The sequence below is a fragment of the Entamoeba invadens genome, assembly GCF_000330505.1.
Source record: "Entamoeba invadens IP1 unplaced genomic scaffold scaff_1105074725265, whole genome shotgun sequence".
NCBI lineage: Eukaryota > Evosea > Mastigamoebida > Endamoebidae > Entamoeba > Entamoeba invadens.
Genome location: NW_004440112.1, coordinates 115641 through 133474, shown reverse-complemented (window position 1 = coordinate 133474; position 17834 = coordinate 115641). Strand labels below are relative to the sequence as shown.

The window sequence follows — 17834 nt, the reverse complement described above, 5'->3', positions numbered from 1 at the left end:
AAGGCACTTGAAGCACAAAAGAAGATGACTTTGGACGACAAAGCGGAGGCTGAGAAGATTGCAGCGGACCAATTTGATAGAAGAAAGAATATGGAAGACCAAGTCAAAGCACACAATGCATAAGTCTCGTCACTCAAAGTCCAAGTCGTGCACCACCTTCTGTTGCTCAAGAAGAAGAGAAGAACATGTTGAATGCGAGAATTGCTGAAATCAAGCCCAACGAGAGAGAAGGCTAACAGTGCAGATGCTGCTCGAAAGGCTTCTGAGGGCAAATTGCAAAAAATCCGGTTCGACTTAGATGAAGCAAATAACACTAAAGAAAAGTTGACTAAAAAGGCGAATGACTTGACAGTCCAAGTTGATCAACTCACTGATGAAAAGAAGAAGAATGATAATGATTTGGAGGAAATAGACAAGGTGATCAACGACTTGAATGCTGAAGTTGACATGGCGCAGAAGCAACTTGACTATACAAATGATGACAAAGATGGCAATGAAGCGATGAAACAGAAATATCAAGACTAACTGAAGATCGTTAGAACTGAACTTGATCAAGAAAAGAAAGACCACACTAAGACCCAATTGGTTAAAGGAAAGGATGAAAAGAATATCGCTGAAATCACAGTCATAGCTGAAACCCTTGAGAAGAACGTCCAGATGGATGAACAAGAAAAGGTTAAAAAATAATAAAACCGCTTCTGAAGAATTGATGAGAACAATAACCGAACTCGACGAAAGAGGAACAAAATTACTTTGAAAAAAATATCTAAAATGAGAAAAGAGTTGAAGACTATTCGAAAAATTTGCTAAGACTTATAAACAGTCAAAAAAATGCGAGAAGAAATTGACTGAACTGAATGAACAACTTGATTGTTCTTCCTTTACTATCATATGAGGCGCCCCTCATCAAGCACCTGCAGCAACACATCAAACAGAACAACATTATGTGATCTTCTTCTGACAGTTTCTGTCGATCAGTCGTGAGACGTTGTGCGACATATATTCCGACTCATGACAATTCCGATGTTGTTGTTCTCATCGTCAAACAGTTGATCTGCAAATGTTTTTGCAGGTATCAATTTGCCAACATCATTCACCCCGAGGAATATGAACGAGTCGATCGCTTGTCTAAGCCAAGACCACTTTTGCTTCTCAGAATAGCCCCAGAGACCGCAGTCACAACTTCGTCCTGCCCAACAACTCTCTTGTGCAGCTCATTTCCAAGTTTCAGAAGTCTTATCTTCTCGCTGTGTCGTTCTGCTTACTAAGATGTCTGTCCATAAACTCACAACGTCTTCAATCAGTTGTGAGGTCACTAGTAACGACAGCACCGGTGTCGCTTTTGTCTGGTTCTTCAATTCTGTGAGTCGCTTCTCTGCCTCTAAAATTGCATAATAAACTGTTTTTTTAAAACTCTGTACTGGGAAGACCCAATTTATTGGACTTATTATTTTTAATTTATTTTTTCTTTGCTTAACCCTCATTTTTTGTTCAAAACATGTACTCATTAAAAAAACGAACCCGATTTTTTTATTTTTACTTGGCAAATAAATCTTGCACCAATAATTTACTTGAAAAATATTAAAACAAACTTAGGATTAAAATTTTGATTACCATAACACAAATATTGCCAAAAAACGAAAACACGACTTTTTCATTTAATATCTGTGTGTACAGAATCTATAAGTTGTGTTTCATACAAAAATGAAAAGTATGAATGAGTAAAACTGACAATGAAAAAAAACGAAAAAACGTTTTAGCCTAAATAATTGAATTTTTTTGTTTTATAACTGTTTATTTGATTTTATTCTGTTGTGATGAATGGATTTGTTTGTTTTTAAATGTTTGTTTTATGTATTCGATGGCCATTTTAATTGTTAAAAAAATAAAACTTATTATTAATTAAAGTATTATATCATTCAACGCAACTTTGTCCTCAGTCACATCGTTTGTTAATTGTTATATTGTCGTTTATCTTATGTTTATTTAAAAGATAGAATTTTACGGACGTTTAGTTACAAAATGAATCACTGACCAAAATAACGAACCGGAAAATCGGGGAAATTTGCCCAGTATTTGGGTGCTTTCCCTATTTTTTGTTTAATAATTGAATTTGTATTGGTTTTTGAGGGTTTAAAACTCTGTACCGTTGTTGTCTTAAAAAAGTAAAATAAAAAATAAAACAGATAAAAATAGTAAATAATGGAAAATTGGGGCAAACGGTTTATATACATTTTGGAAACGGTACAAAATTTTGGAATACTGTTTACTTCAAATCTGCGACAAACTCAAGGTCTTTTTTGTCCGATTTAGCTCTTTCAAACGCGATCTTCTCGACTGTCAGTTGTGTCTTTTCTTTCCAAGTTGCGATTTCCTCTGGCTGCGAGTTCTTCTGTGTGAAGAGTTTTGCACACGCCTCATCACCAAATTAATTGCTTGTATGACAAGAACTTTGCATTAATGTATTTTTTTAACAGTTGCAACAAGAGCTGAGTCGGTGAATTTTAGTCTGTGGTGGCTCTTATACTTCTCTCTGATGCCTCTTACAATGTACAAATTGTCCTCTTCGCTAAGCAGCGTAGACCTGCTGAAATTGTCTTTAAAATACAGCGTCTTTCTCAACACATTTTTTGTATTCGATAAGTATTATCGCTCCAATGCAATGCACCTCCCCTCTCGACAATATTGGCTTCAAAATGTTTTCCGCATCCATTGCACCCTCTTTGTTTGCACCGGCACCCAAGACAGTGTGGATCTTATCAATAAACAGAATAATTGGGTTTTTTGATTCTTTTACCTTCTTCAAGATCGCCTTCAGTCGTTCTTCAAACTGCTTTCTGTGCTGCGCACCAGCAAACAGTGCACCCATATCAAGTGCAATGACTCTGCGCCGCAAGTTTGAAGGAATATATCTTTCGAACTTTTACTATCCGCGGCACCACAATTTTTACATGGATCACTAAACCAATAAGTCGACAAAAAACCAACGCTTGGAACTTTATTTATAGAATCAGAAGCTAACGCTATTGATTGCCGCTATTAGATTTATAATTCAGAGCTAAGTACGAAACAGAATTGGAAGAAATTGAAACAGAAAAGGAAGAATTACAGAACGGTGCAACTAAATAATGAAATAAGCGAAATGATAGACAAGAAAGACTGAGTATGCCTAGAGAAATATAGCATGTTTCGAACAGAAACAGTTTATATACAAATTGAAAAGACACAAAAAATTTAACCGATGAAATGATTGTTGTTGAGAAAAAAATGAAGATGGAAAAAAATATCGGAAAACAACTGCAAATGCTTGGTGTGATTGGTTAAAGTCAGTTGAGTAATTGTTTGGATGAAAATTGTATTTGTGTGTCAATTTCACCCTCGATGATGCTTCGACGATGATATATAATGAAAGTGTTCTTGTGAAGAAGTTTATTAAATTTATGAAATCGATAGGTATTGATGTTGATGGATTTGAACCAAATTATTGTTTCAATCATTGATTGAGTAAAGTGGTTGAGAAAATCGGAACGACGTTTTAAGGGTGTCTTGTAAAGAATTTTTATACAAATTAACGGGAGCCAACATAAGGATAAATTGGGAAACTCATTGTAAAGAAAAAGGAATTAAAAAGTAAGCATTGTCAATTCCTCAATATAGCAACACTCGGTTTCCATATATAACGACAATATCTAATATGGTATTTGACAATCTCAACGAACTTCGAGATTTTACAAGGAAACAAAAAAAAAGAACTGGAAATTGAAATGCCTAAACCAAAAATAATGGAGAGCAGTGCCAAACAACAAAACAAAAATGATAACGAAAACGACAACTTCGAAGATGATGGCATTGATGTTTCGAGACGACTTATTAAAACTGCAACTTTGGACGACGACATGTTTGTAGCACTGCTGTTCTTCGTTAATTTCGTTACAAGTCACGTAAAGGTTCTCAGTAATTGGCTCCAAAAATCATGCCTTTTCATTGCTGTTATTTTTGAACGCGTGCTCGAAGTCATCGAGAATTTTATAAAACTTAAAAATGACATCTGTCAACATTTTGAAGAAAAACTTTTTAACATGCCTACATCCACAAAGTCAAATCCATAGAAAGAGTTCAATTTCGTGATATTTGTCTGGGGTTGCTTTATCGTTTAGTACAAGCACTCTCAGTTCAATTCACTCTTCCAACCAAAAAACTCAAGCCAAGCCAAATAGCGCTCAACAGAGCAATAAATGAAACAACCATTGGAATTATCACATTTGATGACTTTGTTAAACTCGGAGACTCTTTTCGAAATGATTTTTTTGCTTACCATTCGCACTTCTTTGTTGCTTGTTTACAAAAGGTGAAATCTGAAATATCTGAAAATCTCAGATTGGAAATTGTTCAATTCAACCAATTAATGGACTCCCACCCAGAGCAAACAACCAAATTAAAAAGCAGAGACGTAGAAATCAAACAAAAATAATTGATGATACATCAAAAAGCCACACAATCGGTGATGCTTTCCAAAGAAATCAAAGACATTTTTCAAAAACTTGACTCACAACAAAACATCGTATTGTTAAATAAAAAGGAACAAAATGTTGTGAGGATTGTTAAAGAAATGCAAAAATCGAGGCAAATTAGGCATTGCCATTTGAATGACTATTTCGTTTTATTTCAAATAACTACAACATTGATGGTACTCCTGCAAATGTCTGAATCTGAAAGATCTCATTTCCCACATATAATGGATCTTTCCAAATGTGTAGAGGTAGTAAATGTGATTTCTTCCACAGTCGAACGTTCATTTTCACGTTTGAATCATATAGCAAAGGATAATATGAAGTTAGAAACAATTAGTCAAATGTATGATGTTAAAGATATCGTAAAGAAGTGTGATTTCTGATTTGTGTGTTTTTTAAATACAAATATTTTATTGTTATTTTTTACACTTAAAAACAATAACTTTAACATCCACCTATAATTTGAATAAATTGATATAATCAATTTCGCTAAATAATTTAATTTGAATTTTTTAATTATTATTAATTATTATTAATAATTAATAATAAATAATAAAAATAAAAATTTGAAAAATAATATTTATATTAAAAAAACAATAACCAATTGATGTCACACTTGATGGTATTGTAACACTTGTCTAACTACTACATCCATTGAAACAACAATAACATATTGATTTTATTTTAATTATTAAAATACTATTTATATTTATTTAAATTTTAAAAATTAATATAAAAATTGGTTATTATTTTATAATTAATAATTGTTTAGTATTAATAAAAAACCATATTATTATTAAAGAATTTTTAATAAATATCTTTTTAATTAACACATTTAATTTTGTTTTAATTAATATATAATAGTCAATTATTTTACTATTTCTATGGATTATTTAATTACTTGTCAGTTCTATTTATAAAACATTAAGAAGTATTTGTTATGGCTTTACATAATAAAGACTTTTTTCTTTTAACATTTATTCAAAATAGAGGAAATATTTTAAAATTTTAGTTTCTAATAATTTACTAATATTATTTTACATTTTTATTATATTCAAGAGTAATATAATTAATATATTACATTTATTAAAAAATTGTGATAATTTACTTTTATTTTCTATTATTTTTAAAATTTAACAAGAAATAATTATATATGTATCTATTATTTATAATATATTTCAATTATTTAACCATTTTATAAATTCATTCTTTAAATTCTATTTATAGAACATTAAGGGGTCCATCTTATGGCTGTATGAAATGAAGGTTTTTCATTTACTTCCCTTTCAAAAAATTTCATATAAAATTCTTGGGACTTACCTTTTACACCCACACCCCGCTATAAATACATATTTTTTATATAAAAATAAAACATTTTTTGTATTTTTTGTTTTTTGAGTCTTGAAAAAAATAGGGTTTTACTTTTTCTCATTTACATCTAAAAAAGTAAAACCAGTAAAAGTTTTATATAAAACGTCATTTTTTTGTTTTTTTTTTGTTTTTTTGTCGCATGTTTTGGCGCAAAGAAAACGTTTTGATTTATATTTAATTTTAAAACACTAAATTATATAATAATTAAATAAACCATACTTTCAATATTAACAAATCTAAAACTCTTAATTACTAAATGGAAGAACACTCAACCAAAATCCAAGTACTTTTTACCTTCGATGTCAAAACCAAAGAAGGTAACCCTTATTTATTTAAAGAAGGGCTTGAAACCCCAGACAACATCATCGATTCAATAGCCAATGCGTTTATTTCCTACAACTTCAAAACCCAATCAAAAACAATGGCAGAGGCTTCAGCTATCTCTGTTGCTGACCAGACATGTTCTCTCTTCGTTACTAAAAACAGCGATTCACAAAAACTCAAACAGACATTCCGTTGTGTTTACCAGAAATGTTATTGTACCATTTGTTTGAATTTGAATGAAAATAAAACAATGGTTAAACATATTGTTATAACAAATAATCACTCCCACAACTTTACTACGGATATTCCATTACACATGAGAATTATTTTTTCACAGGAACAAATAAATGAGATGAAAAAGCTTGCTACGATACATTATTCCACGTCACAAATTGTCACTACAATGAATCTTGCAGTCAAGCCATCAGTAGTTCGACGTCTTATTTCATCTTCGTTTAATAAATTTTCACCTGATCAAACACAACAACTATTTTTGTACACCGAAAAAACTAACCAATTTTCAACTCACTTTACCAAAAACAGTTCAGGACAATTTGTATCTTTTTTGCTTTCAACGTCAATCAAATTTCAACTGATTATTCAAATAGAATGTTTATAGATGATACAGCTTTAACTAATGTATTTAATTTGATTTTAATAGTAGCAGTGTTTTTAGACGAAAAAATAAAACGCATATTATTTTTTATGGTATATTAAGAGATAGAACAACTGATTCATTTTTCAACTTGTTCAAATTCGTTTCTAAATTTAGAAAATTTAATTTGGTTGTGTGTGATAGGTGCATGTCACAGATTTCCGCACTTTCTTCTGTCTTTTCTGGAATCAAATTCGTTTTTTGTCACAGGCATATTGCAAGAGATCTTATCGTTGCCTTTGGTGAAAAGTCAAAGATTGTTCATATGTGGTATCAAATGATTGATAAAACGGTTTCAGAAACAGACTTTGTCAAAACGTTAATGACGATGAGTGGCTCGGATCTCAGTACTGATCAAAATGAAAGAATTGAAGGAAGTGATAACGTTATATTAAATAATAGACAAATACCATTTGAAATTATTAATGAATTAAAAATAGCTAATAAAAATGAAAAAAGAAGACCGTACTAAAAATAAAATTCGATTAATCCAAGGTTTACTTAATGTGATGGATTGCTGGAGACCAAGCGTCACGGAGTGTATTTCAAACAGAACAACTTCAAATGCGATAGAAGGATACTTTGGAGTCTTTAAACTTAAGTTTGGGGGAAAAGAAGTGACTCTTTTGGAATTGGCGCAACTACTTGAAGCAGACAGCATACGTTTTGATTTACAGTTCAATTTTGATTACAATGCGGCTCGGTTGGTGATAGATGAGAATATACTGTACGTTTTACCGAAGGATATTATACACAAAGTCATGACAGAGTATAGATACGCAATAAGTGGCATGGGAATGATTGTTGATGGCACCACTTTATCTTCGTGCAACTGTGACCAATTTATAGAAAACAAATACCCGTGTATTCACTTGGTTACACTGTACTCTATAAAGTGGTGTTTCCCCCTTCCAGTTACTCTCTTCAATGATAAACTCTTTGAAACAACAAAATGTGTCCATTCAACTGAAACTATCTCAGTTGATGAGACAGTCAAGCCACCAAAAAGTCGACGTGATCTACACTTTGCTCTTGAAGCAATAGAAAACGTTTTAAATAATGACTATACCCTTTTAGTGAGATGTTATGAATTTGTCAACAACGTTTTGAAAGGAAAAAATGAGAAAACTGAACACATTGAAGAATTTGTTGTCGAAGAAACAAGGAAAAGACTCCGACCCAGTTTAGTGGTCACTAAATCTACAAGTGGTAGGAAGTCGATTTTTATAACAGAAAACAAAGAAAGTAGTAACACTATTGTAAAGAGAAGTCGCTAGTATGCACCCAAAAATTTGTTGACAATTTGACTGAACCATCGCGACAATTTCAAAAAGGACCAAGACCCAGAATAATGGTAGAAATGGTGACGCATCCAGGAAGAGTAGTTCCACCAAAACCACCTGTTTTTGGTCGGGGTTTGAATAAGGTTGAACCAAACGCTCCGGTCAAAAGAGTGTACCACTGTAAAAAGTGCGGTCAAGGTGGTCACAATTCGAGAAACTGTTTTTTGAATTAAAATTTACTTTTTTTATTTATTTAATATTAATAATTTATTATTTAATTGTTTGTTTGTTATAAATAAGAATGTTGAAAAAATGTCAATGAGCATTGATTAGAGAGTTTGTGAGCTGTATCTACATGGTTTCAATTTGGAGCGTGTTGAAAACTTCTAAAAACAACTAGCCCAGTGCGATGATTGATTTTTTGCAACAGATACAACACGTATTTAAAAGATATTTCGCAGTGAAACTTGAAGTGTCACAATAAAAGTACAACATTTCGTAAAACCAATCACTTAAAGAGGCGTATCACTTGTGATATGCCTCTCTACAAGTATTAGCTAGTTAATCAATACACAGACTGAGTTTTACAAGACACTTGTTGAGAAGGCACACAAATTCTTTCGAGGGAAGATCCAGATCATGCCGAAGTGTATTGTGTGGGTTTAACTGGTTCAACGCGTACTACACTCCCGGCGTATCTCGCATTTCAACAAACATCCGTGACGACAACGACTCATCATTGTTGTGTACGATGCGTGGCAACTTTGTTGGTGTTGTCTCGGACTCGACACGAGTGCTTGGTGATGGCGATGTGACACCTGCTGGTGGGCTTGGTGTGATGGAAGGGAAGGCGTTGCTGATGAAGTACTTGGGTGGTATTGACGCAGTTCCCATCTGCATTGACTCGAAGGTTGCTGGGAAGGCTGATGCTGGTGCGATGATAGAGTTTGTGCAGCAGATACATCACACCTTTGGTGCAATCAACCTGGAAGACATATCACAGCCAAACTGCTACAGAGTGCTTGACATGTTCGAGTTTTGAAAACCCACAGTCGTAATACACAATTTTCCCTGTTCTGTGAATGTTACAGAACCTTTCCACACAAGTTCTGATACAGCGTCTATGTTTGTTGGTTCACCATTTGTGAATGCCTTTCTGATAATCGGAGTGATGCACTGATCCTTTGCCGATTGTACAAATGTGGTGTTCACTTCAAACCTGTTTACGTTCAAAACAACCTGATTGTCTGATGCATCAAATACAATTTCACCACCCATGTATTGTAAGAGTGAAGTATCAAACGATTCAAATGCATAAATGTGTGAATTTTTACAAGCAAAAGTGATCCAAAAGATGCATATTGTTCCACTCTTTTGATGCCCTTCTCAACCATTTCAATGTACATTTGTGTTGCTTCAAATGTACTCAAAGAGACGTCTCCCGTTATTTTTAACATAGGGTATTACATTATCAATATTGAGGTCTTTCTCCAAAATGATGTTCTTTCCAAGTAAATTAATTCAATTTGTATCAACATAAGTATTGATTACAATTTTACACTTTTTACTATCTGCATCATCACCAATACACATCACCCTTTCTCCACTCATGTGTATGTTCAATGTATAAATGCCTCCTTTCATTATTTAAAATTGTCACACAGTCCTGTTTCACATTAACAATATCATAATCCTTTGTCTTTTCTGCATTGTTTTCAAGTCTAACCACACTATACACGGCGGTTGAAATTTCAATGTTATAACTCTGTTTATAGTCTGTACTGGTGTCTTTTCTTTGGCAATTTTCCATGTCAGTAACTGTGCAGAATACATCATTGGGCATTGAAAAACAGATGTTGATTTGTTAATCAATGTTTTGAAATTAGATACAAGTAAAGTATCTGTAGGAAGAGATGCACCACTCATTGGCAATAACATGTTAATGAGTGGAATGTGTGTAGTTGTGGTTTTTGATGGAAATTTGATATTAAGACCTTCCAAGTTGAATTTATTCACATTGATGATTGAATTTGTTGATGATAACTGTTCAAATATTAAATCAGTGACAGTGATAAAAAGGGTATTTCCAATCAATGCTTTATCATTTCCAAATACTTTGAAAACACTCAGTTGTGATTTTATTGGTGTCAATTCCGAGTAAGTCAATGTAACACCTTGTTTGATAGTGACTTCTGGAAAACTTTTAGTGTCAAATTGTCTTATGAGTGTATAAGCGTTCCATGTATTTTGACATTTTTAGTTTTAATAAAATTTGACATTAGAATTGAGTATAGACTTTTAAACGTAATAAAAAAGTATGTCGGAATTTGTCTCAGAATGTTAAAGATTAGGTATATGTAAGGTATCAACGACCTTTCAATTTGTAGTGTTTAAAACACAACTAAGAACAGTCAGTCTAATGCAATGATTGATTTTTGCAACAAATACGACACATATTTAAATATCATTTCGCAGATAAACCGGAAATGTCACTTTAAAAATTTAACATATTGTTGAATTCGACGTTGAAAATATAATATCATAAGTGATGTGCCTTTTTACAATTGAGTGACTTGTCTTTGTTGAAGGAGCCATCACCGAAACATTTCACAACAACACCATTTGTGCACCTTGAGCACTCTAAGTCATCAACATATAGAAAAAGGGGTCAGACGAACAGTATTTACAAAAAATACATTTACATGACTTATGTGTTTACCAACAAATACTGCCACAATAACATATTTTATGTATCCCAAACCGAACGAACACTCAAAGAAGACACACAAATGTTGTCACCAACACAATTTGCATTTTCATATACAACATACACGCTAAAATATTGTACTTCACAACACTTGATTACTAAATATATTATGTTGTGTTTTAATGGTTGTATATTATTAGAAATACAACGATATATTATTCGAAGGCAACAATGTATAATTCATGGCACCTTGTTGCGTCGTAGTCATACAAAATATTAACTATTCAATTTTAGAGTAAACCAACTTTTCATTTTTGAACATTACTATTTACAATAAAGCATTTCGTGTATTTTGTTTAGTGACATTATAACTTGTTATTAAAAATTGTTGATTCAGAATAATATAACCAATATACTACATTTTCTTCAATGAAATTTTAAAAAGTATGACGTACTAAGTATTATTTTTGAAAACTTATTGAAATATTATAAATGTATTATAACTTTATTAACAATTAAAACAATACATCTATGTTGTCTATTAAAAACAAATAACATTTTAATGTAATAATAATAACCATAAACATAAAAACAAACTTCCTAACACCATCGAAGACCACTCTTATCATATATGAAATAACATTTCTGGTAAACACAACGGAATGTCTGTTTGAGTTTTTGTGAATCGCTGTTTTTAGTAACGAAGAGAGAACATGTCTGGTCAGCAACAGAGATAGCTGAAGCCTCTGCCATTGTTTTTGATTGGGTTTTGAAGTTGTAGGAAATAAACGCATTGGCTATTGAATCGATGATGTTGTCTGGGGTTTCAAGCCCTTCTTTAAATAAATAAGGGTTACCTTCTTTGGTTTTGACATCGAAGGTAAAAAGTACTTGGATTTTGGTTGAGTGTTCTTCCATTTAGTAATTAAGAGTTTTAGATTTGTTAATATTGAAAGTATGGTTTATTTAATTATTATATAATTTAGTGTTTTAAAATTAAATATAAATCAAAACGTTTTCTTTGCGCCAAAACATGCGACAAAAAAACAAAAAAAAACAAAAAAATGACGTTTTATATAAAACTTTTACTGGTTTTACTTTTTTAGATGTAAATGAGAAAAAGTAAAACCCTATTTTTTTCAAGACTCAAAAAACAAAAAATACAAAAAATGTTTTATTTTTATATAAAAAATATGTATTTATAGCGGGGTGTGGGTGTAAAAGGTAAGTCCCAAAAGTCTTTCTTTCTTATTTATTAACTATTATTTAGATTTTATTATTTTTTTAAATTATTAATTACTATAAATTCATTGTATATTATAATTATAACCTTAATATAACTAATTATTTATAATTTTTTAATTAAATATCTTTTTGTATTTATTAATTTTTTCTGAATTAATTTAAATATTTAACTATTTCTATTGATCATTTTTTAATATATTGTTCTATTTATAAAACATTAAGGGGTCATTGTCATGGCCCCTTAATGACAAAATCGAAAGCTATATTTTTTCTTACTTAAAAAAATTGAATAAATTTCTACAATTACATATACCTACTTTATTTATTAATTAATAACTACTATTTTTTCTTTATTATCACTTAATTCTATTATATTAACTTGTATTATTATTATTTGATGACGTGGTATATACTCACCAATTTACACAATTTTACATTTAAGTAATCTCTGTTCCCAGGAGGTGAGGGGGGAGGAGGCCGGCTTTAGGAACCTCTTTTTTGACTTTTCTCGCTAAATATCAACGAAATTGATAAAATCAGTTTCGCTAAATAATTAAATTAAATTTTTTCAACTTTTTTATTTTTAATAATTAATTAATCAAAAAATTATAATTCATTTAAATTTTTTAAAACAATAATAAACATTAAATATTAAATAAAAGTAAATTAATTTCGATGAACTACTGTATCTGATGGGAAACATTGAATTCCAATTGATGTCACACTTGATGGTATTGTAATACTACTTAAACTACTGCATTTATAAAAACATGCATAACCAATTGATGTCACACTTGATGGTATGTTAACACTGCTTAAACTTCTGCATTTACTGAAACAATTATCACCAATTGATGTGACACTCGATGGTATAGTTACACTTCTCAAACTACTGCATCTATAGAAACAACCATTACCAATATATGTCACATATGATGCTATTGTAACACTGCTCAAACTACAACATCCTTGGAAACAACCACCACCAATTGATGTCACACTCGATGGTATTGTAATACTACTGAGACTACTACATTCATAGAAACAATAATCATCAATTGATGTCACTTTTTGTGGTATTGTAACACTGCTCAAACTACGACAATAACTGAAACAACTATTACCAAATGATGCTACACTTGATGGTATTGTAACACTAGTCAAATTACTGCATCCACGGAAACAAAAATAACCAATTGATGTTTCATTCAATGGTATGTTGACACTACTCAAACTACTGCATCCATCAAAACAATAATCACCAATTGATGTCGAACTTGATGGAATGTTGTTGCCAAATTTCTCTCTATCTTTTTGAGTGTAAGTGACATTTTTGAACTCGATGTTTCGACTTTTGTTTCTGTCAACAGTTTCAAAGTCAACATTGAACCACACAATGATTCGATAAAATTCTTTTTTTAAAACAGCTTCATTTCCACTATCTTCATATTCTTCTGTATTGATCATAAATCCATTGCCAAAATTCTCATCGTCTTTACTCCACAAGTGAAGTGTCTCGATGTTTGGGAAGTATCTAAATGTTTTGGAATTTAACGGAATTGGGTTGAAATGAAACTTTTTCATATTACCACCAAACTTTTTGCATACCAACTCCAAGTTAATAAAGTCGTTGATAGTTTCAAAGTAAATTGAGACTATCATGATGTGATACCCAGAAAGTCCACGCATTTTAATTTTCACAGTTTTTTGTTGTTTAAATATTTTCAAATTCTTTTTATACAGTTAAAGGGAAAAGGGGGATGCTAATCTAAATATAAATTTATTTAATATTATTAATAATAAATAATTAATATAAATTTGTTCAGTTTTTTCATTTTATTAACTTTTTTGATTAATAATTTATATTAAAATAAATAGTAATTTTATTATTTTTCAATTGAAATTAGCCAATAGTTACAAGAATCCTCCTTTTTCTAGCATCCCCATATTTCCTCCTACTGTAAACTTTTTTAAGGAATTATTTTATATATATAAAGGTGAGAAGTCAATTATGTTATTCCAATTTAATTTTTTGATTTTGGTTTTCATAGCTCAGAGGGGTTTTCTCTATTACCCGTTTCTTCGCCCCTTGTTTCTGTTGTCACAAGGTTTTCATGTTCAAAGACATCGGATGATAATTCTATTTCATAAGAAGCTTTCCCATGGTTCAGGTACGATATTAAGTCTTTCATGCACGAAACTGTTACATCTCTCAATATTTTGGAGTAGTTCAATTTGATTTTAAGTAGTTTTTCTAATCTTTCTACTGAGAGTTTGTTGATAAGTCCGCTTGTTGTTAATACTACAGGAATTGTTGTCACACTTTTCATGTTCCTCCCATTTCTAATTTTTTCGTTAAGGGTGGCATATTTGACAACTTTTCTGAAGTACGCTATATATATATATATAAATTTATATATATCATTCAATATTTCAAACTATTAAATATTATCTTGTTAAATTGTTGTATTTAGATAATAAATTATTTAATTAAAAATTTAATACATTATTATTGTGCTGAAAAATAATTATTAATACAACACAATAAATGATATTTATTGTGTGTTTATTGAAAAAAAAATATAAAGATAAAATTATAATTTTATATCTAAAACATTTAATATTAAACACAATTAATTTACTATACTGTTACTGTTTTAAATAAAACACAAATTTATTTTTTTGAACTTGATATGATATACAAAAAACTAACATTGTGGCGACTCTTTTGAAATGTAAACAGTAAACAAACATATTCCACAAACAATAATTTATAGGTTTCCCTTTTTTCTTCGATTTTTGGAAATGTTTTAATCAAAACACCAACAGTATTAATGTTCTCATCAACAAAACATTTTTTTACAAAAAAATGTTTTATAAAAGAAAAAAAGAATCGTAAGGTTAAATTACGATTAAAATACGATTAAAACCAAAATAAATTTATTTTATATTATCCTCAAAATGTGAAAAGGTGTGTTTGTGTGTACTCAAAGTAATAATGTATTGTATTGTAATAAGACGATTATTCAATGGGTTATTTTGATTATCATTTTATTTATAATATATTTGTAACTATAATATCAGTTTAAAGTATCTTGTTTACAATAAAATCCTTTAAAAAAAATGAAACAATAATTATTTACGCAAACCACTATATTTAAAATTAGTCACTCTAATATTTCCTTTGTTTTTCTCGGCCGTGGTCTTGTAGTCAACAAAAATCAAAATTTATTTGGTTATTCGGAATATTTAATAAAGTTTTTGTTGACAGCAACGAGTTGACATGTGTTGGAAACTCATCAAAACACCATTTAAAAATTCAATTTTCAACAAAAAATAATGAAAGATACACATTTAGAATTAAACCAAAAGTGGTTTTCCTTTTAAAAGGCAAAGCAGTTGAATTTGGGATACGTGTACATCCCAACTGTTCATGTAAAATTCATGACACAATTCCACTTTTTTCAAATAACTTAAAAGATGGTATTACAAAAGAACACTACTTGATCCAGGTGAGTTGAGTGAAGAAGAGAAATTGGGTGAAGGTTCGTTTGGTATTGTTTAAAAAGGGACTTTCAGAGGGAATATTGTTGCCATCAAGAAGATGAAACAGTTCACAGATGACCAAAAGTCGCTTGACGAATTTGAGAAGGAGGTTGCAATGTTGGACAAATTCAGATGCGATTATATTGTCCACTTCTATGGTGCTGTGTTTATGACAAACAAAATATGTTTAGTCACCGAATTTGCGAATTATGGGAGTTTACAAGACTTGATGAAACATAAACAATCAAATGAAGTTGACATGCAAATTAGACGATTGGGGGACATCTCGTAACTTGGACAATTGGTAACTTCAACATAAAGTTCAAAAAATATATTTTTCGATGTTTTATTTTTATTTTTTTTATTAATTTTTTTCTCGGCAAAAAATATTTAAGTATCCATTAAAAATAAAAAACCAAAATTGTTATTCAGAAAAAGTTTATAAATTTTTTATGTATTCTTTGTTGAAAAGATCGAATTGTACAATAAACTATCAACAAAATGTTCATAGCGATTGATTAAAACACAATAATGTCTCAGTTAATATTCGTTACTTTGGAATGATAAATCGTTAATCTAAATATATATATATATATTTATTATCGATATGTCAATTTCATCATCATATATTTAATTTGATATATTATGATGGATATCATATTTATTTCTGTGTTATCAAGAATGTTAATGTGAATTTGTCATTTTTTGAATAACTTAAATCAAGATATTCCAGTAAACAAATTGAGGGGCATGACAAAACTAAGCCACTTGACCTATACTTAAATATTCTATTTTTTAATAATAAAAAGTTTACTTATTTTTAATAGTAAAATATTTTACTTATAGTCACCCGCTAAAAGGTAAAAATTTCCGACAAATGGTCTAAAGAAACTATATTATAGTTTTTTGAAATTATGATTTTATATTGTGTTTCAATTTGACATTTATTTCTTTTCATTGAAAGTATTTCAAAATAAACTAAAGTTTTACTTAATTATAATACATTGTCAAAAATAGATTAAAGGTGAACTGAAAATCAATTTTAATGGATAATGTTGTATATGTGCATTTATTTGTACAATACCAAAAACCAAACCTACAACTGGTATGGTTTTCGACAATTCAACCAATTCTTTGGATGTATCAGATTCATTGTGTTGCTCACTCAAAATAACACAACCTTTGTTAGTTTAACTCCGTATGCTTCTCATTTTTTTTCAAGTTCTTGATTTGGGGATATTTGGTGGGCTTAAAAGTAGAATGTCTTCTTTTAAAGCGAAAGACAGTTTTGTAAATTTGCTTTTTCAAGAAGAAGTCGAGAAGGAAAATGTGGATAATAATTTGTTTTAGAAAAAACATTTTTCACAATATCGAACTCTGGAACAGACTAAGAAAGTTAATTGATGATATTGGTGGATTCTTTGTGGTTACAACACCTCCTTTTATTATTATTGCTTTTAAACGAGCTGTCACAGTCAACTAGATTGACAAAACACCCCAAAGTGTCATGTATTAATTGATTGCAGTTATATTTTAAACTAATTAAAAAGCTTGACAAAAATTGATTCAATGTGATTTTATTTTTTGTTTTTTTAATGTTGTTTTTACTGTTTGTATAATTATAGTTTAAAATAATAAATTATAGTTTCTTTAGACCATTTGTCGTGTTTTTATTGCTTTTAGAGGGTGACTATATATTAAAAGAAATAAAAAACTAATAAAATAGATACCACATTTTAATGTTGTCTAATTTTTCACTTACTCAACTGTATTATTCTGTTTATTAAATAATAATATTATTTAATAAATTTATTTTACAATCAAATTACCAATTTATTATAAAACCAATTAAAAATTATATTGCTTAAATAACTATATTTTTATTCTTCGCTTGTTTGCTCATCATCAATCACAATATTTGCCTTGTGATCTTCAAAAACACCCGCGATGTTTTTCAAACATTCATAAAGTGTTACAACTTTCTTTTCGTAATCATCTACAATATTATTAAGTCTTTCTGTTGAACACGCTATCCATTTTATTGTCGGTTGACGAATTCCAATTTTCATTTTTTGAATATCTTTTCGAGTTTCTTCAATTATTTCTCCATTGATTTCGACGTATTTGTTGAAAGACGGCTTTTGTCCTCCACAACGTTTGTTCAGTCCAGAGTGGTATGATTCACAAATGTT

The 17834-nt window shown here is 30.1% G+C and overlaps 3 protein-coding genes across 3 annotated transcripts; 1 reads left to right on the top strand and 2 right to left on the bottom strand.

Moving 5' to 3' along the window:
• Positions 1 to 192: 192 nt before the first annotated feature.
• On the top strand, positions 193 to 525 carry EIN_354910 (hypothetical protein; the record flags this gene model as incomplete). The annotated part of the gene is made up of 1 exon (XM_004253892.1): positions 193 to 525. The coding sequence occupies one exon, from the start codon at positions 193 to 195 to the stop codon at positions 523 to 525; it is 333 nt and encodes a 110-aa protein (XP_004253940.1).
• Positions 526 to 2266: 1741 nt separating this feature from the next.
• On the bottom strand, positions 2267 to 2869 carry EIN_354900 (chaperone Clpb, putative; the record flags this gene model as incomplete). The annotated part of the gene is made up of 2 exons (XM_004253891.1): positions 2267 to 2416; positions 2609 to 2869. 2 exons carry the CDS (start codon positions 2867 to 2869, stop codon positions 2267 to 2269), a joined length of 411 nt encoding a protein of 136 aa, XP_004253939.1.
• Positions 2870 to 12762: 9893 nt separating this feature from the next.
• EIN_354890 (hypothetical protein) lies at positions 12763 to 13785 on the bottom strand (the record flags this gene model as incomplete). The annotated part of the gene is made up of 1 exon (XM_004253890.1): positions 12763 to 13785. One exon carries the CDS (start codon positions 13783 to 13785, stop codon positions 12763 to 12765), a length of 1023 nt encoding a protein of 340 aa, XP_004253938.1.
• Positions 13786 to 17834: the final 4049 nt, after the last annotated feature.